At 40.0% G+C, this 24,063-nt stretch overlaps 2 protein-coding genes across 3 annotated transcripts in view; one reads left to right on the forward strand and one right to left on the reverse strand.

Annotated features, from left to right (window-relative positions):
* Positions 1-72: 72 nt before the first annotated feature.
* On the reverse strand, positions 73-10,902 carry LOC128742370 (protein rigor mortis). The gene is made up of 13 exons (XM_053838710.1): positions 10,846-10,902; positions 10,525-10,736; positions 9,937-10,472; positions 9,023-9,695; positions 8,725-8,958; positions 8,313-8,668; positions 8,005-8,247; positions 7,648-7,941; positions 7,051-7,575; positions 6,844-6,994; positions 6,694-6,787; positions 349-512; positions 73-289 (listed from the first exon to the last, which is right to left on the reverse strand). Exons 2-13 carry the CDS (start codon positions 10,701-10,703, stop codon positions 166-168), a joined length of 3,573 nt encoding a protein of 1,190 aa, XP_053694685.1. The 5' UTR covers positions 10,704-10,736; positions 10,846-10,902; the 3' UTR covers positions 73-165.
* A 10,278-nt stretch (positions 10,903-21,180) lies between these two features.
* The window catches only part of LOC128744158 (ATP-citrate synthase), a 42,298-nt gene continuing 39,415 nt past the window's right edge, over positions 21,181-24,063 (forward strand). Inside the window, exon 1 of one of the 2 annotated variants that reach the window (XM_053840963.1) lies at positions 21,181-21,459. The gene's annotated coding sequence lies outside the window, so the exon portion shown is untranslated. The remainder of the gene's footprint in view (positions 21,460-24,063) is intronic. The other variant, XM_053840964.1, reaches the window with a different exon arrangement.

The raw sequence follows: 24,063 nt of genomic DNA on the forward strand, positions 1-24,063 counted from the left end.
ATCGTCTAATTCTCAGTATTTTGCTCAGTTTAGTTTGTAAGCATAAATAAATAACAAATTGTCGTGGGTCAAAATAAGCTCTCAAATAATTTGCTTTTATGTATTATATACCAACGTATAACCCATTTTTTGTGGAAAGAACTTTAAACGATAAAATGTATAACGTTACTCGACAGACTCCGTCAGCTTAGCACTCAAAACATCGATCGTACGCTGAGTATCTTCGGTTATTTCCTTACGTCTGGTCAACGCAGCTATCGCGTTCTCGTATTTTTTCGCTGCAGTCCAACTGAAATTGATGACGCTCTTATATTTAGATGAAATGAATGAAAACATATTAATACATACACAAGAGCGGCTCCTTCGAAATTTCCGCTCGCTTCCAGGTACTGGGCCCATTCCGTACAAACCTGTTCGCAAATGGGATCGTCTTCCGCTTTGCGCAGCTTACAGATGGCCCACGCCTCTCGGAAAAATCTGTGCTTGCTTAAGAAATCGATTGATTCGGTAATCTACAATGTGAGAGTAAAATTTAAAGAATAGATTAACTTAACTGAAAGTGGTAAAAAAATTGTCTCAAATCTTAATCCATAATTTCCACAATATTGCGATTCTCCTAAATAGGTACTACCATAAACATAAAACAAATTTTCATCACTGAAATTCTGTTCTGTGTGCGTACATAGAGTTTCGTGGATTACCGTTTTAATGTTAGAACAGCTTTTATTGACTATTTTAAAATTTCAAAAGCAGAATAAAATGATTAGATGTCCTGCCATCTAACACAATTTTCGGTAAAGGCGCAATCTTGCGCATTTGCTCTTTTGATTACTGCACCTCAGGATTTGAAAAAGTGGTGTTTTAATAATATAATTTTAGAGTAACCACCGTTTACAAATATCGGCAGCATACTGAGAATCATTTTCCCGGTATAAGTTGAATGTAGCACATACTTCCAATTTCTGTGCACTTTTCTTTAATTTTAACAATAAAAAATATATAAATTTCCTACCCCACAATTTTTTATGCACTTCCGAACCGTATGTCTCCTAGCACCATATTTAACTGTTTCTTTCAGTTGCTATTTCACGTTTGGCTTTTTTCATACAACTTCAACTTCAACATTGGTAATTAGATTCTACTACGATTGCCATCTAGAAGTTGACATCGACGGTTTTATCTTTCACAAGATCTCTCACAAATCGCTCTGGAATCCCACAAGGCAGCCATCTTGCTTTATCTTTGTTAGTGTGCTGACGATCTTAATCTGTATGTAAAAGTGGAGAATCCGTCCGATGTCGTGGTTCTACAAGAGCAGCAGCGTCATTTCAACCCGAGCAGCTGATACCGATCGCTTGCTGCGAGGGACGTAAGATGAAGAAGAAAAAAAGTAATGCAAAGTCTGTATCCACTGTTCCGCACCCACTCGCGGGCTACACTTCGTGAGCAGCCACGAGTTGTTGGCCTCGTAAGCGGGCTGTGCAGAAAGACGCTACGAAACTGTGCGCTCGCGAATATGTAGGCAGCAGAATGTATGCACACGACACAGTACCGGCGGTTGTTTGTCGTACGATTGCGCTAGTGAAGTAAACGTTGGATGCTATCCTTCTCATGACATCGTTTTCTTCTTGCTCGATTTGCATCATTACCCGGTGCAGATTGGTGAATTTAGTAGATGCTGCTCGAGTAGCTAAAGCCAGTTTTACCAGTAGAGTCTTCAGCGACCTTGGAAACCTTCAGTAATGGAAACGGAAAAAGATCTAGCAAAACCCGTCTAAACACTACTAAAATTTGACGAATTATCAAGCCTGATGAGTTGTCACCGATTAAAACAATATCGAGAAGGGAATTAAAAGAATTCAAAATGCAAACAGGTCAATTCGAACAGTGTTTCGAAAAGAAAGCATACGAGTCGTCGCGGGAGGCTGACGATATACAAAACGCTAATTACACCGATAGTTTTTCATGGACTTAAGACTGTAAGTTAGCACTTACGGAAGACATATGTGGCACTTGCCCTATTCAAGAGAAAACTCAAGTTTACTTCTATTAATTTTTAATTGAGTCGTTACTTTTATTTTCGGTTGGTGAATGGCTGAATAATGAGTGTAGCGACGAGGAATAGCCTTGTCAGTCTTGTGCGTCTGTTTTCATGTCAGCAGGCGACTCTTGGTTTCAAATGGTCTTGGCGGTTTCAAATGTCAGAGACCAACAAAACCAGCAGCGTACGACGCCGACAGTTCGTCGAATAAATCGCGTGAACTCGGAGGCGCCATCGCTGGATGAAATTGTAGCAGCCATCAAGAGTATGAAATCCAATAGAGCGCCAGGGATAGATCCTGTTTCAGCCGAAATGCTCAAAGCTGACCCATCTTTGTCAGCCCAGATGATGCATCAGCTTTTCAGCAATATTTGGGAAACCGCAACTTTTCCGGTGGACTGGATGCAGGGCATATTGGTCAAAGTCCCTAAGAAAGGAGACCTAACGGAATGCGGTAACTGGCGTAGCATCACGTTGCTCTGTATTACTCTCAAAGTACTCTGTAAGGTAATCCTCAACCGGATCCAGAAGATCGACGCTACTCTCCGGCGGCAGCAAGCTGGATTCCGTGCTGGCCGATCATGTGTAGACCATATCACAATGCTCCGCATTATATTGGAGCAGATCAACGAATTCCAGGGCTCTCTTCTGCTGGTGTTCGTTGACTTCGAATAGGCATTCGATCGACTCAATCACGAAAACATCTGGGGTGCACTTAGGCGTAGAGGAGTTTCAGATAAGCTAGTCCATCTCATCGAGGCTCAGTACGAGGCATTCTCGTGCAAGGTTTTGCACGACGGCGTCTTGTCCGACCCCATAAGGGTTACTGCTGTCGTGAGACAGGGCTGCATTTTATCACCGCTTCTGTTTCTCATCGTTATGGATGAGATATTAGTTGGAGCAATTGACAGTAGACCAAATCGAGGATTGCCTTGGAACCCTCTAACGATGGAGCAGCTAAATGACCTCGACCTAGCCGAAGATATTGTCTTGTTAGCACAACACCGAAACGACATGCAGAGCAAGTTAGATGACCTCTCCGAGAGCTCCCAAGCAGCAGGTCTCACAGTCAATGTTGCGAAAACCAAGTCTATGGTAGTGAGCACTGACGATGCCACCAACTTCACAGTAGCGGGACAACAAGTTGAGCAGGTAGCCGCCTTTCAATATCTTGGTAGCCAAACAACACCCGATGGTGATACCAAGACTGATATAGCCACACGGATCAGGAAGGCCAGGGTGCCTTTGCAGATCTGCGAAACATTTGGCGCTCAAACCAGATCACTCTACGTACGAAAACCCGAATCTTTAATTCAAACGTTAAATCCGTACTGCTGTATGCCTGCGAAACGTGATGCGTCTCAGCGGAGACAACGCAGACTGCAGGTATTCATTAACCGGTGCCTGCGATACATTATTCGTGCCTGGTGGCCTGATAACTGGATATCCAATGAGGAACTCCATCGTCGGTGTCATCAACGGCCGATAGCCACAGAAATTCGTGAACGTAGCTAGAAGTGGATCGGACACACCTTGAGGAAAGGAGCGAACGAGGTTTGCAGAGCAGCACTCGACTGGAATCCACAAGGACAGCGTAGAAGAGGCAGACCCAGAGGCTCATGGCGACGGAGCTTAGCCAACGACATCCGGGCTGTAGACGAGAACCTGTTTTGGCGACAGGTAAAAGCCATGGCGGGTAACCGTCAGCAGTGGAGATCTCTGATTTCATCCCTTTGTTCTGCCGGACCGGCGGACATGGACACATAAGTAAGTAAGTAAGTAAGGCGGCTCTTGGTAGCTTGACGACTCGTCACCAAGTGTGCAAGTCTATAACTGTCACGAGACTCGGTATCAAGGCCCTTTAAGCAACCTACCTAAACCTTTCTATTACGAAAAAAAACAAGAAAATTCAACTCGGAACATTCGGCATGGACGAAGGTGACGAAATAACGATATGGAATGAATGCTTGGTACTTGGAACTGCAGATCAAAGAATTTCGTGGATAGCGACAGGATGCTGCTCGATCAGTTAGAACCCCGAAAACTCGGCATCGTGGCACTGCAGGAGATCTGTTTTGCAAAGGCGAGAAGGTGTGGAAGATTCGTGGCACAATTTGATCGAAGTGGTGGAATGACCAACGAGCTGGGAACGGGTTTTGCAGTGATGGGCAGAATGCTGGTTCGCGTGGACTGAAAGGCGATCAACGAGAGGATGTGTATGTTGGGAATAACTACTACTACTATCAACTTCACTATCATAAACGTGCACGGTCCACACGAAGACCCGACGACGAGAAGAAAGCATTCTATGCGTAGCTGGAGATGCTCAGCGTACGACAACCGTTCGCCACGGTCCATCAAGATCGTCATCCGGGATAAGAATAACTAGATCGACAGAGGAACGATGCATAGACCGGGGATGGGGCAGCATAGCCAGCACACCGACATGAGCGATAACGGCCAGTGATGCATCAACTTTGCAGCTTCCCGAGGCCTGGTAATTAGAAGCCCTTGCTTTCCCCGCAAAAATATCTACAAAGCCACCAGGAGATCACCTCATCAACGAACACTGAACCAAATCGACCATATTCTCATCGTTGGTCGATTTTTCTCGAACATCACCAACGTATGCTCCCTCGTACGGGGTGTGGATATCGACTCGGACCATTACCTAGTAGCCCTTCGCCTTCTCGAGTAAACATTCGGCAATTAGACTATCCGCGAGTTGTCAAGAACTACGCGCGGACCCTGGATGAAACTCTACCATCCGCTAGGAGGAGCTAGGTACTTTGACACTCAAAGAAGGATGGAGCAGAATACGCTCGGTCGTCAATGAGGTCGAAACCGCTAGGCAAAGAGATCTCGAGTGCACGAAATGATTGGGTAGACGGGGAATGCCAACAAGCGATAAAGGAAAAAAGTGCTTGGAAAAACTATCTAAGCATTGCCACAAGAGAGACTTTGGCAAGTATCGACGGGCGCGAAATGAGTTGACCACGATCCTGAAGAGGAAAAAGCACCAGCAGGAGGACAGAGATCGTGAAGAGTTAGAACAACTATTCCAGGCTAATGAGACGCGCAAGTTCTATGATAAGGTGAACCAATCTCGTAAAGGATACACAGCGTAGTATGATATGTGTAGAAACTAGAGAAACTTAGTCACAAACCAGAGCGAGGTGGTCGACTGGTGAAAGCAGTTCTTCGACGGGCATATCACTTGTAATAGAAGGAAATGGAGCGGAAGTTAACCTAGAAGTGCCTATAAAGAATAACAGCATGCCGGCACCCGATCTCGAAGAGATCCGTTGGTCAGTTGAAGACTAATAGAGCCACCGGAAATGGCCAACTCCCGGCAAAACTCTACAAAAATGGTCAAGACCCACTAGCACCGGCAATTCACTGGCTAATTTCAAAAGATTTAAGAGGTGGAGAAGCTACCGGAGGAATGGATGGATGGTGTGGTTTGTCCCATATATAAAAAGGGCCGTCGACTCGACAGTTGTAAGTACTGCGGCATTACGCTAATAAACGCCGCGTACAAGGTGCTCTCCCAGATTTTGTACGATACAGTCGAGTGCGAACAATTTTGGTAGATAATGCCCGAAAGCGGTTTTCTGAACAAATTAACGCTGCTGATCAAAATTACCCTGGAGCGAGTGAGCGAGTGTTACGTGCGTGTTCCGCAGGCAATCGATGTTGGTCTAAACAGGCCAGTCGTCGTATGTTCGAATCTCGGCTTCGAATTTGCACTAGCCCCGTAACTTTCCTGTGCTCTAATAGCTGACTGTGAAGTCTGTCGATATTCAATTCAATTCAATTCAAGTCAATTCTTAGAAAGGACGTTTAAACCCAAGGCTTTGCTTTGCATCGAAACGAGAGGAACGATCTCCAGCAAAAGTAGCCAACTCCTAACCTTTGCAAGCGGCCTAGAGATTCTTACCAGAAGCCTTGGGACGGTGAAGGGAATCTACGCCAGACTAAAAACGAAGCCTAGGAGGATTGGGTTACAAATGTTCGCCTCCCACGGACAATGACTATGAATTGGAAGTGGTTAATGAGTTCATCGATCAAACTGACGATGTACAAACGCTAATCAGACCGGTAGTCTTCTACGGCACGTCTGGGTATGGCGAAAGCTGAAATACTACGGTGGGCCGGCCACGTCACAAAGATGCCAGACGATTGTGCCGTGTAATCCGTTCTCTTCAAGAATCACACCAGCTCTAGGAATAGAGAGCCCAATGTGCTAGACGTAGAGAGCTTGGTCAGGTTGAAGCCGACTTGCATGTGTCGAGACGCTCAACGAATTGGCGACCATTAGCCCAGGACCGAGAGCCACCCCGGCTTGTTAAAAGTAAGTAAGTGAGCTTTTATTTTCCCTCCTCTAAGGTGTAGAAACTCAACAACAGTTTTTTTAGTGCTAGAAAATATTGCAAGGGCTTTAGCTTGGTTTCCTACTCGGTATCCACCAGCTGTTATTAATAAATCGGCAGTCACAACCTTCACATCCTTTTGCTCTTAAGCTTCTCAGAAAGAGCATTAAAGCAAAAGGTTTGCGGGACGTGCTTCACCCTGCCTTCATTATATTAGTGTTATATGGAAGGAAATGAGAAAAACAGATTCAAAGTCAATCTAAACATCTTATAGCTTACCCGGTGACACGCCAGAAAATATGGAATTGAGGCCAAGGTATACTGTTTCTCGAGGAACTGATATCCATATGCTTCGCAACATTTGCGCCAAAACCTGTAAGTAAATGACAATTTAGCAGCTATTCCTCCCTGTTGCACTTGTGATAATACTCGTATGATATTGATGGGGCCAGCGCTACCAGCTGATCTGTCAGTGTTCTGGATGCTATTCGTTCAATTATCACTTCTTTTAAGCGAAAAGCAATCTGTGGCAGCAAAATGGTTCCTATTGACGAGGTTCGAGATTCGTTATGATTTTTAGCTAAAATAAACTTTCGTTAACAGAAAACCTTTTCACAGATACAAAAAATATCCTACTTTCAGCTGCAATTAACTCTCTCAGGGCTTTTTCCGTGGTAAACAGTTTTTCATTGAAATATTCAGCTTCGTCAGTCTCATCAGGTTCCTTTTTAATATCTTCTTCAAGCTCACCTTCGTCATCTTCGGGTTTTTTAAAGTTTGCTACTTTTACGATGCACGCAAGCACATCAGCGGGCTTATTAATTTCGCGATTCGCCAAGTGGAATGTTGTTGGCACGTTGCTCTTAACCTGAATAGGTTTGATCTCTTTGAACTTAATCTGTTTCAGCTGATTAGCCAACTCGTCTATTTGCGGATCAGGTTTTACGGTGACTTCCAGAACCGGAGCTGGTTCTTCAAAACTACCGGTTGGTTCCGTCTTAGATAAAAGTTTTTCTTCTTGTTCTTCTGCCTTTTCAGTCTTATCTGAAAGTTGAAGTAAGCTTAGTTCGTCAGTAATTTTTTCCTTTCGTTCGCGATTGTTTTTCTTCCTGCTGGAAGTACCCGCTGCATTGACACCCCACTGTGTTATTGGTTTAGTTTCTAAAAGAAGCCCATTAGAGAAATCTAGTCTAGATACTTAGTGGATATTACAATTTGAAAAACAAAACTTACTTTTAGTCAATGGTTTTTCCGATGGAGGGTATTTCGTGTAATCAATAAATGATAGCGTTATTCCTTTGCCGGTAAAAATAACAACATTGTCATGGATTGGCGAAAAAATAGCGCAAAATACGGAATCTATGCTGCTGTATATAGACAGGCAACTAAACGTTGACGTATCCCACACACGCACGGTACTATCGAAGCTGGCTGACACCAGCAGCTTACTGTCACCGTGGCCCCAACGCAAACAGCACACTCCAAGACTGTGCCCCTCCAATAGCTTAATATTGTCGTCCACCTTATCTGCAATGCAAAATAAAACATGAAATGCCTATGTGTATTGCAATATTCCAACAAAATAGATACCGTCTATTGATTTAGTAAAATCAATCAATTTAATACTGTTCTCGTTGGAAGCCACTGCCAGTATGTTTTCCTTGAACTGCATTGAAGTGATGTAACGATGCGTAATACTACGGCGGTAAATTTGTGCCAAATTCTTATTCAGATCCTTTATGTATACGAATCCATCCTGAGTACCAACTAGCAGGTAATTTCCAGAAGCCGAGACACTTGAAACCAACCCGCAGTCATGCACTTCGATCAGTTCTGATATAATAAAAATACTTGTATGTAGAATTTATCATATAATAACAAGTCAATAATAAGCATACCATGTTTTCCAGGTTTCATCTTGTAATAAGCCATTTTATTCTTGCCGGTAGCGAACAGTACCGTTTGTCGTACTCGCAGTTCATCGGTCATTTCGCACCACTTAAGTGCATACACGTCGGTCGAAATGAACGAATTTAACAAGACGGGAACGTTGATTTGATTATTAGTATCGAGAACACCTATTCTGCCCTCCGATGTTCCAAATGCTATTATATTCTCCCGCTCTGGATGCCAATCAAGTGCCGTTACCTTGGAGCAGATTTTGTTCATGTACGGCATACAATTCACGTAGTTATAGGACATACTAGCCAGATTAACGGTAACTAATCTCTTATCATTGCAACCAACAGCCAAACTAAAATGCAACATCTTAGCTCAATAAGGAAATACTTCCAAAAAAACAAAACTTACACAGTGGATTCCATTGGATTTTCCGTGACGCACATGCTGCCAATCGCAAGGCAGTTAAGTTCTGCTACCACCTCAGGAGAGTCCGTAACGGTTACCGCCATAATTTTTCGGTTGAGCGATTGGCACCAAACATAATCACTGCGGGAAGCGTCATCTCCAATGAGACCTCGAGCTCGTACAACAAAAATAGCGGCGTCTACAGGATAGCGCGTTTTGCAAAGTTGAGCCTTCAATCTATATAAAAAAATATATAGCATTATTTGAACACAAATACATTCCCCGAGTAACATCCGCTTACTTAACAGTCTGTCCACGAAGACAAAATGAAACTTTCCACGCAAAAATATTTCCAGTAACACTGTTTGCCACGACCGTGTAAGGATTGACCCACACGGCAGTAATGAAGGCTCCCGCCGTGCAGAGACGTTTACTCACATTGCTATTGGGCAATATAACCCTGTCGATAATTACGCCGGATTCGTAGTTCCAAAAGCAGATGACATTCTCCCGACCGCTGGTGACCAGCACCATCATTTGCGTTTCTTCATTCTCAGTTTCTTCATTAAGATCCTCATCCGATCCACATTTCTGTTTTTCTTTTCCCTCACCATCTACGATGATGAAATCTCTAAGTTTTTCCGCCTCGTCTAGATCGTTTTCGTCGTCTGTGTTCAACGCAGAGCCTCGCCCTGTCGGTTTGTCCTCAGGACCTTCATGTTTGTCATCTTCTGCGTCGTCCCGCTCTTTGGCTTTCATTATTTCCTCTTTTAAATTCCGACAGGCCTCCAGAAAGTCGAAACCGGCTGTCGAATGAACTTTTTCACGAAAACGATCCCTCTGCTCGTAGCTCGAACTTACCGGGTCAACAATCGTTCCGAACTCCTCTTCCTGTCCGCTGTAGTCGTAAATATCAAAAATGTCAGAAGCATCAGCGGGCGGACCACCTGCCGGGTCAGACTTTTCCGGAGATTCTGCAAAACAATAACAGTTTATGATTACGCTTAATTACAACAGGTTTTGTGTTTAAATTTATAATTCAGGAAATTTAGGTACTTGGACCTAGTATAATTTATTTTCAATTTTAATTTTTAAATATCAAATTCAAACGGTTTGTATACCGTTGATCGAGTACGACGTAGATATTTGTGGCATTAGAAAACTCACTTGTAATAATATTGCAATATGTAGTTGATTAAACAACATTGAACTCACTTGAAGTACGTTTATCCTTCTTTTTACGAGCTTCTTTTTTCGGTCGATCCTCGCGTCTCCAATTCTCGTGACGGGGCTCGGAACGAACGGGAACCATCATCCAGTCAATCGCCACCACCTCCCTGTCGTGACCGCGAAGTTTGTGCAATACTACCGGTTTTCGAAGATCGATCATTATAATCAACCCGTCACGCAATCCAACCGCCACAATGTCACGATCGTTGGGGCACGGTGCGATGGTCACTGCTGTACCTCGAAACATTTCCGGAAATACTTTGTACGTGTCGGTAATGAGGCAGTAGATAATCAGTGTACAGTGATCGATCGAAACGATCTTCTGCGAATGTACAAAACAAACGGCCGATGTCACATCGTTGTTTGGTTCCGGTCTTGAAGATTGCCGGTGGTGATGTCCTTTATGACCTTGCACTGGAACGCCTTTATCCAGATCCCAGACTTGCAATGTATACTGGTCGTCATAGGTGGCAAACTGGCGCCGCTCACTCCAGTCCATTGAACATGCCAGTGACTTAACGCTAGAAGCAAAACATTGAATTTATGAACATTTTACAACAAATTTACACATACATTCCTTTGACATTGAAAATCTTAGTTCGAGGTAGATAGCTTTGGTCCAAAGGAGCTATATAATTAACATCGAATCGCGACTGGTACAACAAACCGTTGTCAGGCGTACAGATGAAACTATTTTGCCGGAACCACACATGGATATTCGGCATGGCAAAGCCGTCCATAATCAAATCCATACTGGAATGCTGCTAACTGGTAGTATGAGAAAACTAAAAGAAAAATGACCGTTCATAAAAAATATGTAACTAAAAGATGGATCTAAACAAATCTATATGCTGAAACCGTTCAAGAAATTAATCTTAATACGCTTAAACTTACCAACTTATATTAATTCTTTGAAAAACAACGATTACAGATCACTTTTGCTATTCTATTGTACTTTAAGTTTCGAATAAAGTATTTATATATCAACATGTGCAATATTGTAAAAAGCCGCCGAAAACAAAACAAAACAAAACTGATTGCCGATTACACCGCTTTTTGTATGTGAATGTGACTGAAAACCAGTGACTAGAAATACCAAGGTGAGAAAAAAGATTGCTTTCGTGATTCGCCTTACTACCTTACCTGACTCATAACGAATATACGTGTTTTATTGAAATAAATTTCAAATGTACCCACTTTTTCGCGTGCGTAATGGCGGCTAGTGGGTACACTTTTCGACAACGTTTATTTGCTTTCGGTCGATACTTTATTGCGGAGTTTCCACCTATTTAGAGTCCCACGCGAAAATTATTAGCGTGGTTATTTTCTGTAAACACATGTTTGCAATTTAGCAATTTGAACCATTAGGTTTTCGTTATTGCTTTCCCACTGCACCCCTCCTTGCTTGACAAGCATAGTTTCAGTGTATTTAGTAAGTACAGAATAATTATTATTAGAAAACGTATTTGCGTAGGACTCGTAAAATTGCTGCAAGGTACAATCACAGAGAACAGATTAACAGGCTCGAAGGAAGTAATCGATCATTTGTGTGTAAAATCTGTCGGTGGCGCCCTCCAGAAATAGTTTGCCAAACGCATCAAAAAATATCCATGTACCTTTATCAATATTTCTTTGTGCTGGAGTTACATAGCAGCGATGGCAGCGACATCAAGTTTTAGTTTGCCACTTACTGCTCGAGGGATGCTCTATTGAAGGATTACTCGTAGATTACATAAAAACCTTTTACACACTTTTTGTCGATTACCTGGTAGTCTGTTCTCTGTGGTACAATACCGTTTTATTCAAGGGACTGGCAACCCTATCCTTACTCTATGTGTTTGACAGTAGCCAACATCTACTGCCGGCGTGGGTATTATTTGCAAAAATCTGGCTAAGATTTGAAAATACAGCAAAGATTCGCTAATTGGTGGTTCGTTAATTGGGCGGTTCGTTAATTGGGCGTTCGCTAGTTGGGCGGAAATGTCAAAATTCACTGTCAAAATGAATCATTTGAGGGGTCTAGAGATGCGATTCAAAATTATATTTACTGTTGCTCATGGAATAATCCGCTGGATTCAACGTCACAGATTCTTGGTTTAAAGTCGCAATAGAATTGAAAGCCAAGGTTAATTAATTAAACACAAAAAAGATTTATTAATGAAAAACGACCTTATCACATTGAAAGCACATTTAGTTATAACGATAGAAAATGGCTACCGCCACTGTTTCCGCTGCTGCTGCTCTGTTGCCAAGTCTGCTTCGCAGATAAGCGCGTAGTTGCGTATACACACACATAGGTACGTTGCTGTACGTGCACATAACAGGGATGCCATGAATGTTGCTATTCCTATACAGATTACATCTAACTTTGTAGCTAGAGATAATGTGGTATATTTGCGTTTTGTCGCTGTTATTCCCGGCGATACAGCCATTGTCTGCTTAAAAACGAACTAGTCATATCAACAGTCGATTATTAAGCATCATACTTGAATGCAAAGACAGCAGACCGAAATGTTTACTTACTCAAATTTCAAACTTAACCACATTTGCAATATGTATTCCACTTGATTCCAAATCATGAAAGTTTTTAAAATCAGAAACAAAAATAATTTGCGTACCCCTCAGGAAACTGTCAGTCCGCCCAATTAACGAACACGAGTCGATAGTCGTGGCCCAATTAACGAATTCTGGCTGTAATACCCGTCTGCCAGCATACTCGCTTTGCAGGGTGAAACAAACAGAACGTATAGCAGTGTCATTCTGTCTCATTTACGCATATGGTTAGATGTTGACTGCATAAACATGGCTGCCTAGCAGACCTGTGGTTTTATTCGTTTATCGACCTTTTCTCGTGCGTAATGGCGGCTAGTTGGTACAACTTTCGGAGAACGTTAGCATGCCTTTGGCAACTTTATTCACGTCAAGTTGATATTTCCAGCCTTAATTGTTATTGTAGAACTTTCAAGCATCCACCTTTTCGCGCGCTTAATGACGGCTAGAGGGTACAGTTTTCGACAATGTTTATTTGCTTTTGAGAACTCTGCTCGCGTATGCTTGAAAGTTCTACAACGACAATTGGGTCCTAAAATTTGTGATAAAAAGATGATTTTTTTAGAAGGAACGATAAAGCTTTCCATTATGACTACCAGAGTATAGTTTTTTCTTTTTTAAAAAGATGCAGAGCCAAGGGGTCGGACACTCAGCACATAGTGCCCCGGCACTGCAGAGATATCAAACGGCACACCTCTAAAGCCTTATAAAAATAACATTTATAGGGCTTTACACACCTCCGGTTCAATTTTACATATGAAATGGGAGCACTGCCAGTTGTCAAAAATCATCTCGCACGTTTGCCAGATCTATCAGATTTTAACGAATTTAACAAATCTTGCAGTTCGGCACTTTCGGTACAGCATCGGCACAGCTCGGTTCGTTTCAAGTCGCCTAACATAAAATCGGCTGTGCCGAGTGACCGACCCCTTGTGCAGAGCACTAAAAAATTAAAAAACAAAAATATTGTAATTTATTCTCCCTTGACATTAGAGATCTTTCTTGACATAACGAAAATAACACGTTTCTGGCAACAATGATAACTTTTTCTCACTGGCAACTCTGGTTTGACATTAGAGCAGCTGATCGTTTTGACAGTTACAGCTTCGCAGTTGTCTCTTGTGCTTGTCTGCGTTTTGCTGGTCGTGAGGAAGTGGAACATCAAATTTGTACTAGTTATCGGATAAAAGTTTTGATTCGGGCAATGTATTGTCCGTTCAGAGAAAAATTAGCGTTTTGCGCTCATTCTGACAACCGCAACTGACAACCGAAACTGACAGTTCTGATAAAACACTGATAAAAACTCATCTAAAGAAACACGTAAACATTATGCGTACACGCTGAATTATTTTCAGTCATAACCTGCAAAAATATACATTTAATCGCACAAAAATTTAAAAAGCACATTTAAAATATACATTTCAACGACGTAGAAACATATTTTTTTTAGAGTTAGCAATGTAAATACGAATTATTGACATGGAAAAGGTTATAAAATGCATCCCATTAGAATCAAACATAGAGCTGCTGTGAGCTAGACAGAGTATCTAACTAAATCGTGCAGTAGTTTAAAAACCTACTCAACTCGTAGTGAACTACATGTACTTGCTACCCCTATCGGGGCTGGTGACGACGGTCAGTTTCATCACTGATACTAAATGTCATCTTGCAAAATAGTCTCATGCGTTCTTTGTAAGTCTCGTCATTTTGAAATCCCAGATGACGGACTATTGTTTAGCATTTTAGATGGAAAATTGGAAACCCTTGCAATTAGACTTTTTTTAGAACGGGTCTAACTGCCAGTAGTCGAAAATAGATGTTTGGCATTATTTTGAAATCCAAGATGGCGGACTATTATTTAGCATTTTTCATGAAAAACTTTGCAATACAGACTTTTTTAGATCGGAGCTAACTGCCAGTAGTCGAAAATAGATTTGAACCATTTTGAAATCCAAGATGGCAGACTATTATTTAGTAAGCGTTTTATACATTGAATACGGTTTTCTGGATTAACTGACGCGGCTGATCAACGCTACTCTGGAGTAAGTGATGTGCTATGTGCGCGTTTCGGGGACACTCTCGTGTCCTTTGGATGGACTGTCCTGTATGTTTTTCAATATCGTTCCACAAAGAAGTAACCTCATACAGCTATTGTTTTCCTTATTCTTTAACGACGTTTGTGCTGTACTTCCACGAGGATCCAGATTGCTGTACGCTGATGATCTTAAAATGTTTGTGCCGGTCAAATCAATTGAAGACTGCTGCGAACTACAACAACTAATCGACATTTTTGCAGACTGGTATCAAAAGAATGAGCTTTCCACTAGCGTGCGCAAGTGTTCGATCATCTCTTTTAGTCGCATGAAAGAACCTATTATATGAAACTACCGCATCAGCAACGAAATACTGGAAAGGGTAAATGCAATCAAAGAACTCCCAAGTCTTCTTGATACGAGCCTCTGTTTTCGGAAACACTACTCATATGTAATATCTAAAGGCAATCAAAATTTGGGCTTCATATTTAGGGTATCCAAAGAATTTAGATATCCATCTTGCTTACGTTCCCTGTACTTCTCTGTACTTCTCTATTATGTGTTCTATCCTAGAGTATGCTGCTGAAGTTTGGAGCCCCTCACTGGAATTTGGTCCTCCAGGTTGGAAGCAGTACAAACAATTCTTACGGTATGCTTTGAGATTTCTACCCTGGTGAAACCCTTTAGTGCTTCCGCCGTATCAAGACCACTGCAACCTACTCAACATTGAAACTCTCGAAAATAGGAGAAAAACTGAAAGAGTTCTGTTAATCAGGAAAGTTTTAGTGGGCGAATTGGACTCTCCAAACATCCTCGCTCAAATCAATTTCAATGCCACGTCACGTGCGCTTTGAGACATATAATTTCTACGCCTGGACTTCCGATGAATCTTGATTTCCTACACTAAAACCGGGTTTTCCCATTCCTTCATATTCTTTTCCAGAAGGCGTAGATATTTCTACCCTAGTTCTACCTAATAAATTATATCCTGCCTGGCTTCTACACTGTTTATCAGATAATTCTTTCTTAAATCCAAATCTAAAGAAGTACATAATTTTAATAAAATATAAATTCAACTTAGAATCTTATTTGTATGACAAAAGTTAAATATCAAAATTTGTCTTGTTCTATAGACCTAGGAAGGAAAGAAAACGTGCGATGTATTAGGGAAATGTCAAAAATGTTGTTCAAATATTACGAACACGTCTACCAGTATGGCTCGCAAAAAGCTGAATAGGTACGGATTATGGGTAATTTATTTTTGGCCTACACCAAATCCAACATAATTAAAAGATTATTATTCACGCGTATTTTTAATTAGAAGTGTATTTCGTTTTATTGCTTCAGCTTAATACTTTCCCCAAAAACTTCACAGGAAAACTTTTCATTTGGAACCAAAATCATTAAAATCGGTTCGGTTGTTTGAATGTTATAAACAAATAAATTTCGACGTGACGTTTTTTCAATATGTGAGTAAGTAAAATATGGCAATATGTGACTAGATAAACGTTTTTCTATATTTAAATGAAAAAAAAACAGACGTTAGTTCTTCGGAATAAAATTTTTTTGTGACGATTTGCGCGAAAATTTTATTTTTGTGCATTTCCAATTATGAGTGTATCACGTGTTATTCATAACGGCGTTTTTGTTTCAGTGTTTGAGAAGTTTGACAACTGCGGGGTTGCTTCTTCTTTTTCGTTCAAAATCGCTCGATGAGAATTTTTCTCTGAACTGACAATATTCCAATCCATCGATTCACGCCCAGGTAACCAATAAGCATTTCCAATGCAATTTAAAAGCAAGCCAATAAGCATTTAAGTTGCCTTAAATGCTACTTAAATGCTATTTTGGCAAAATATGCGGCTACTTTACTGCTAGCCCTCTTATAGTGCTGACAATGCTTATTTGCAGCTAATTACCAGCAAAAAGAATTTAAATAGAATTGTGGATGCCAATTTACAACAGTTATGCAGTTAAAAAGCTGATAAACAACAACCTGCAGTATAAAACGCCAGGGATGCTAATAAACGACTGATTTACTGCTTATTTTAATGCTTATTGGTTACCTGGGCGGTGCTAGACTTTGTCCAAATCTAGTTTGCGCTAAGAATGACTAAACGATGTGAAACTGATGGCCAACAGGATTGCTCTTTGCATTGAAAGTTGGATTTTGAACACACTTGTCCAGTCACACATTTTGTAGGTGAGAAAAGTTGCCAAAATTTCGTGGGAAAAAACCATGAATCTTGGTTGATTTCTATTTAAATTCTAATGCTTACGTAGAGTCGTTATCGACGCAAAGAATAATATAAAAATAGTTTCTAAATACATAATTCCACGCATAATTCATAACTTGAATAAATATGCAGCATATATGAAATAAATGAAAAATTAAATACTTTGCTTTCCCTACAACTGGTACTGGCGCCACTGCTAAATCAAATGTCAGCTCAGATGGGAGAGTTGTAATGATGGGAAATGTCGGTCAAAATCTATAACGATTATTGATAAAGTTTTGTTATCGTTAATAATTAATATCGATAATATGGCAATATAAGCAAAAATACGTAAGAAATAGAACAAAAATGTTAAAATAATAACAAATCAAGAAGAAGATTTCACTTTAAACCCTCCAATTTTCGATATTCTTCCATGACGATGAAGTTTGATGGTATTATCGATATAAGATTACTAGCGATATTATCAGTAGCACACTTTTCATCACAGTTTTGATGGTTGCACTTAATAACTGTGCAGTCCAATTGAGTGTGAAGAGCGCAATATAATCTCGGTACAATCGACCCCGCAGAACAGTATGAAAAAAAAACGCCAACCGAAACTGGCACCGTATTATCAATCAGATTGGTATGTTCTGCTACTCCGATGTGAATCAGCAGTAGGGCGAACGGCAGACCAAAAATTTCTGACCAAACACGGTCGCATCTCGATGGCGGGTGTTGCATCCGAAAACTGAAGCCATCCACGCTGTGACCAAGTGCAGTCACTACGCTTATTGCTGATTTTGACAAAGGCCTTAATTAAACTGAGATGACCGGAACCGGAAAATGAGCTGTAAACTCAGAAAATGTTTTAGGTCGCGATTGCCAAGCCATTTCCTGACTTTGCAACTTTTGACTTTTTGACACACTATCACATGAGCGTGAAGGTAAACAAAAAGTTTTCCGTGACATTTCAAGACATTCTTCTTCTGTCGGGTACTCTTACCACTGCGTCCATTATTTTGAACTATTGTGGTATTGCAAGACCGAGGGGCAAGACACTTCAAAATATTATCATAATATTAATATATTAGGCCCTATTAAAACCCTATAAATGTATAAATAAATGTAACTTTATAGGGCTTTAGGTTTATTATGGGTGGGAAAGGTCAATATATTAAGGTTGGAAAAATATTTCCATAGGGAAAAGTAATATATTTTCAACAGTGTCTTGCCCCTCGTGCAAGACATACTATGGTTTCTTTTTATAATTCGTGTTGTCTAGACACCGCTTGACACAACCATGCACAACTATAGTTTGTCTATATAAGGTTGCCTAAATGTTTATTTTTTGTTCAAAATTTCACAAAATTAAAAAAAAAGGTTTTTAACGGCAATAGCCTAAAAATATAAAATTGAATATCAAAATATGTGTTCCTAACCCTAACCTCATCGATTCAAGCTAAAAACTACATAGGGCTTTAGGACCCAATTAAGGTTGAAAATATTAACTTGATGTGAATAAAGTTGCCAATGGCATGCTACTGTGTTACCTGACTCACTGCGAATATGCGTTGTGTTCGCGGAATCGTGTTGGTTCGAAAGGTTTCGAAAAATATCGCCTTTGTATCGAAAATATCGTTAATTTTGATCACTAAAAATAACGTACTTAAACGTTTTATATCAAGTGCCAGTAGTACGCAATAATTGGATTGTGAAACTGAATTTTTATTCATGCAACTTTTTACAAATTAAATGCAATAACAAAAGCACAACTTATAAAAAATCGTTTGTTATCGATATTAATTGCACATGCGTTATAAACGAATAAAACGTATGGTTAAGTTTTATTTCAATAATACGCATATTCGCAGTGAGTCAGGTAAAACAGTAGCGTTCTCCGAAAGTTAAACCCACTAGCCGCCATTACGCACGCGAAAAAGTCGATACGTGAGCGGAGTTCCCAAAAGCAAATAAACATTATCGAAAACTGTACCCACTAGCCGCCATTAGGCACGAGAAAAGGTGGATATGCATTTTATTCAGTTAATACGAACATCAAGAAGTTTTTAGTAAGTTATGTTTTTATTATTGCTTTAAACCTGTAAAAAGTTGTACGAATCCCAAGTAACAATTTCAGGTTGATCAAACGCTTTTATAGCTGATTTTATTCAACCTGTGGCTGATCTATGGTTTAGGTTTAGTAATAAAAATCTTTTTTCAGCTCTTAAACATCTAAATCTGGTGATTTTATCAAGCTTCAGATTAATTAATAGCTGCTTTCGAAGCTGCAATGAAGCTTAATAGAAACTTTTTTGCGCATTTAAATAGCCAATCTGCGCAATGCTCTCAATTCTATTTTTAGAACGAGAAATAGTTTTGTAATCTGCTTTTCCATTCGCTTAATAAAGGCTTCATCAACCTTTATGCAGCCAAAAAAATTTAAAAAAATTTAAATTTAAAAAAAAAACGCGTCATTTTTATTTTGCCGTGAACGCGATATTTTTAGTTTCGAATAACTTTAATTCGTTTAAGTAAGCTAGCTAAATTAAAATGCATGTCTTTTTTCCGGGAATTGAACCAGCCATCTTTTGATCACTAAGCACTCACCGTATGATCCGCCCCATTTGCATCTGCAGAACAGACAGTGAGAATATCTTTACACCTGAAGCCTAGCCCGCCTAGCGTGATGCAGTCGATAATGTCGATAACTGACATACTTTTGCTGTCAGCCGAATTGCGAAATTCTATGATCTGACAGTATGTGTGCTGTGAGCCGAAAGAAAACTTGGTAGAAGTTTGTAAAGCCACTTTAACACCCTTAAGCAGCCTTAATGTAGTTTGAAAGCTGTGAGCCTAATGAAAGCTTCCACTCTACACTTTAACACCTTTAAGCAGCCGTAAAACGGTTTGATGTTTATGGCTGTTTAGAAGCAGATTATTTAACAGAAAAATCCGCTATTAAGCTTGTTTGTCAGTTTTTGGGAGAGAACTGGTTTGAAAAACTTAAAGTAGCTTAAACATCGCTTATTCAAACACCATTTAAGTGCTTACTTTATGCAGCTTTGATCGCCTTAAACCACCCCATCGGCAGGCAACCATGTTTTCGCTGCCAACATCTCGTGTGTGCGAAAAGGAGATAGCATGTCAGCACTGCGTTTCACTCAACTGCCAGCAGTCTGATTTGGGCCCGCTGTCAAATTTTGAGCCCAGGACATGCTGTCGCTGACGTTCACTGCAGCTCGTTATACAGTGGACCCCCGTTCGTTTGAACGATTCCTCATGCAAACTAACGGGGTTCGTTTTTAATTTGAACAACTAGCAACCCTAAATATGCTGAAACTTGTTTGAACTGACCGCCCTGCTCTTTGTTATTGTTTTGGTGGTTTGATTTAGTCTCGTTTAGTTGGTAGTTGCAAACAGCGAATATGTTATTCTCCGATCGGATTTCTATCGTAATCGTTGGGAAACGAAATGTGAAACTGATTAAACTAGAATTAAACACGCTAGATCAGTACACACAAATCGTGTTTATGTGCATTGTCTGCGAAGGCAAATGATGCCATATTGAGAATGACATTTGAACCATTTTTAATTTGCACATCGTGCAAACCAGCGGGGTTCAAATTAAAAAGTGTTCAGATTAAAAACGGTCAAACGAACGGGGTTCCACGGTAGAGATGTCGATGGGGTGCCTTAAACCAACCCGTGAACAGTAGGGTAACCAACGTATTTTGGACCCCCTCAACAGCTGTACATAATTTGGACCTAGATTTGGACACTTACAGCAAAATCAAATGGAAGTGTCCAAATTATGTACAGCTGCTGATGGGGTCCAAAATAGGTTGGTTACCCTAATTGCTCTTGCAATTCAGCTACCGTTGTTGCTTGGGGTGCATTAGTTCAACTTTAACTCGGCAGATAGCATTGCTATTACCATCTCTCGACTTTTGGCAGAGTTGCCAGTCTTCTTGAAGGAATGCTTTTGCTTGTTTGTAACCTGTGTAACAGGAATTCCTTGAGGTATTCAACATGCCCTCTCCCCCCTGCTGCGTTACGTAATAATTGAATGGTTAGCGGGTCGCGGGTGGTACGTCTTGCATTTTACACCGTTTTGGGATTATGTTATTGCATCTCTCTTCCTCATACGGAAAAAACAAAACTGTCGACTACAAAATTAGAAGAGATTTTCAAGCCTGCTCACTCTAACAAGAAATCTCATTTCAAACTGTCAGCATTTGCGTGATCACGAAAGCAAAACTATTTTCATCTCTTTTATTCACATAGAAACAACCAAAGAAAAATGAGCTATTTTTTAGCTCGGAACGCGTTCCCTATCTCTTTCATCTGCAGCTGAATGCGATTTTGCTTTGCTTGCGTGCTGTTCGTTTTCGTTTCCTTTTGTGCCATACGCTAGTCGGGTTATTTTCTTTGCGTGATAAAGACGTAATTTCGCAATACGTGTTCGTTGGCGGTGTGTTAGCTGCTAAATTTGTTGTATAAGAAAAGTAACTTCAAATTTGGGTCTGCTTTCTCTTACGTGGAGTGTAACGTTCGGTCTCTCTTCCACATTCGATTCGAGCATTCTGTGTTGGTTTTGTGTGAGGTGCATGAGTTTTAATGATTTTTAATCTATCAAGTGGATTATTATTTTGAGGAAGAAGTGCGTAAGCTTGATACTTAATCATCCTTGGATTATCGGGTAGGTAAGTTCGGTACTTGTTTTAGCTTCTTATCTTGCTGGTAGCTGACAATGATTGTACAATCTTTCAATAGTAAACAAAACCCCGCAAATGGAGAGGCAGGCATTTTTAGACTCCATTTTTTCCTACTGACTGAGTTTTACAGTTACTATTGATTTGCATTAATTAAATACAAAGTCATTGTCAGTGCAAAACTGTAGTAACGATCAGACGTTGAAATTTACATCTAATTTCAATAAGAAAAATACAATCTCATTTCGATCGGAACTAAGTGTTTGGTGTGAGAATGAAAAGAAAAGGAAGCACTAGTACAAGTGCAACGTTGGGCACACGAAATGCGTACGATCTAATTGGGGATATTGGGGCTTAACAGGACACACTCATCTCTTACACGTTTCTATCGCATTCAATGAGAATGAGTAAAATCATAATGCAATATTACGTGTTTTTTACATCAGCATATCATCAGCACTAAATTCTAAATTTTTAAATAAACAACTGCTAAATATTATTCTATTAAAACCTTGTACTTAGCATGATACAAAAAGTAAATTAATTTGTTAGTTGACAGAAAAGAACAGATGTTATACTCTCAATAAATTTGCATGTTTAATATTACTGTATAAATGAAGCATTAAATTTTATGCGTTCTGCTTTACTTCATGAAATTAGTAAATAGAATTTGGGTTGCAGATTTACTATTATAAAGCTAAAATTACGTAATAGGTAGTCTGTATTTTATTTTGCAACATTTAAGACTGATTTGCATTGACACAGCTGGTTGCAGAATGCAGCTAGTTGTTCATGTTCTAAACAGTTTTCCAAAACTTTCGATCATTTATCTCTACATGCGATTATTCAATTGATTATATATACCTAAAGAGATGTGAAAACGTGGCGTCGTTCGTGGTGGTTATTTGCTATTTCATTGATGTGTGTTCGCATGGATATCGTACGATATTTCGCCGGCTGCTAGAGATGTGGTCTGATGTTGCTCCGCTGTTGATAATGATGATGATGATGACAATGGTAAAACGCGAATCGGAGGAAAAATAAAGATGATCGTTTACCGGTACACACGTTAATATATGCAGTTTTTCTTTTATTTACGACAAATACTGCTTTCAGGTGTAGTTGTGTGATCGCGGTTTTGCTGGTTCTTCGCGTTGAAAGTAATACCGGTTGAGCTGAATATGCGGTTCTGTTTACGTTAAATGCAATGTTTGATGGCTTTTAGTTTGCAGCTAATAGCGACTCTTTCTGTGGTAAACGATTTTTAGGTGACGCAAAAATAGTACAGTTGGATTTCGAATTTGCCAACGAACGCATGTAGCCTATGCTGCCAAAATCGAGACCCTTTTTTGATATTGAAAAATGACCCGGCAAAAGCCGTGCGATCAACGCAAGCAAGTTTTTGGACATACTGCAGTAAGACGTAGTCCTACGGCAATAAAAATATTACCTTTCGAAATAATCTATAACTTCAATTTTTTCATGTAAATGCTGCCCAGCTAGTATTTTAATATGTACATACCTATATAAAAGTTAAAAAAAACAGCATTTTTTTCCAGAACCTCCCAGTTGGCCTCGAGGTATAATGCTGGTCTAATAAGCCAGTCGTCGTATGTTCGAATCCCGACTGGGAGAGGCTGTTAGAGTCAATAGGATCGTAGCAACTGGCTCTGCAATTGTCCTGTATTCTAACCGCTGGCTGTAAAATCTGTGGTAGAAGAACAGTTTCGATAACGGAATGTAGCACTTAAGCTTTGCTTTGCTTTGCTTATACATGAGCAAAACTGGCATATTTGTACTATTTTGGAGGCAATATATCTACGTATTGAGAAATAATCATACGCGTTTCATCTATATTGTATTCCCAGAAAAAATAACCATAGCACGAAGATAAGAATTATTGTAACAGTAGAATACAAAATACAGTGAAAATGTTAAAAATTTATTGTCAAAAAAGATAATCATACCATCAAACTTATTATAGTCCACCATACATTTTAGGGGTTTGAGAGATAAAGTCACAAATTCCACCGTAGAGACGTTTCTTGCTTTCAAAACTTCCACATGCCAAATTTGATTTCATTTGCTTGATTAGTTCTCGAGTTATGCAGAGATTTGTGTTTCATTTGCATAAGAGATACCCCTTTCAGAGACGGGAAGGGCCTCGAATTGCCGTAGAAAAAATCCTGCCTCCAAAAATTCCCACAAGCCAAATTTAGTTCCATTCGCTTGAATTGCTTTGTTGCATTGCTTTCTTGTGCAGTTTGCGGATCTCGTTAGCTCCTACCTTTGTTGTATGTTTGATCCCCTACTGCCTTCGTTTCCTAAAATTTCTGTTTTAGGAATCTATCGCTGTTGACATCACATGCACTACGCTCAACTAGAATCTTATCACGAATTATCTATAAACAATCTGTAAATAACATATCTTTACATCTAATCATGTGTATCACGAGCTTTAAACCAGGTGTGATGTTATAAAAATATATTTATGTGTCATATCTCAATGATAAATGAAACAACGTGATATAATCCAGCAACCGGTTAAACCTATTGGTGTCCAAAGTTCCATCCCCTCGTAGAAGAGATATTGGA

This window comes from Sabethes cyaneus, chromosome 3 (genome assembly GCF_943734655.1).
Source record: "Sabethes cyaneus chromosome 3, idSabCyanKW18_F2, whole genome shotgun sequence".
In the NCBI taxonomy this organism is placed as follows: domain Eukaryota; kingdom Metazoa; phylum Arthropoda; class Insecta; order Diptera; family Culicidae; genus Sabethes; species Sabethes cyaneus.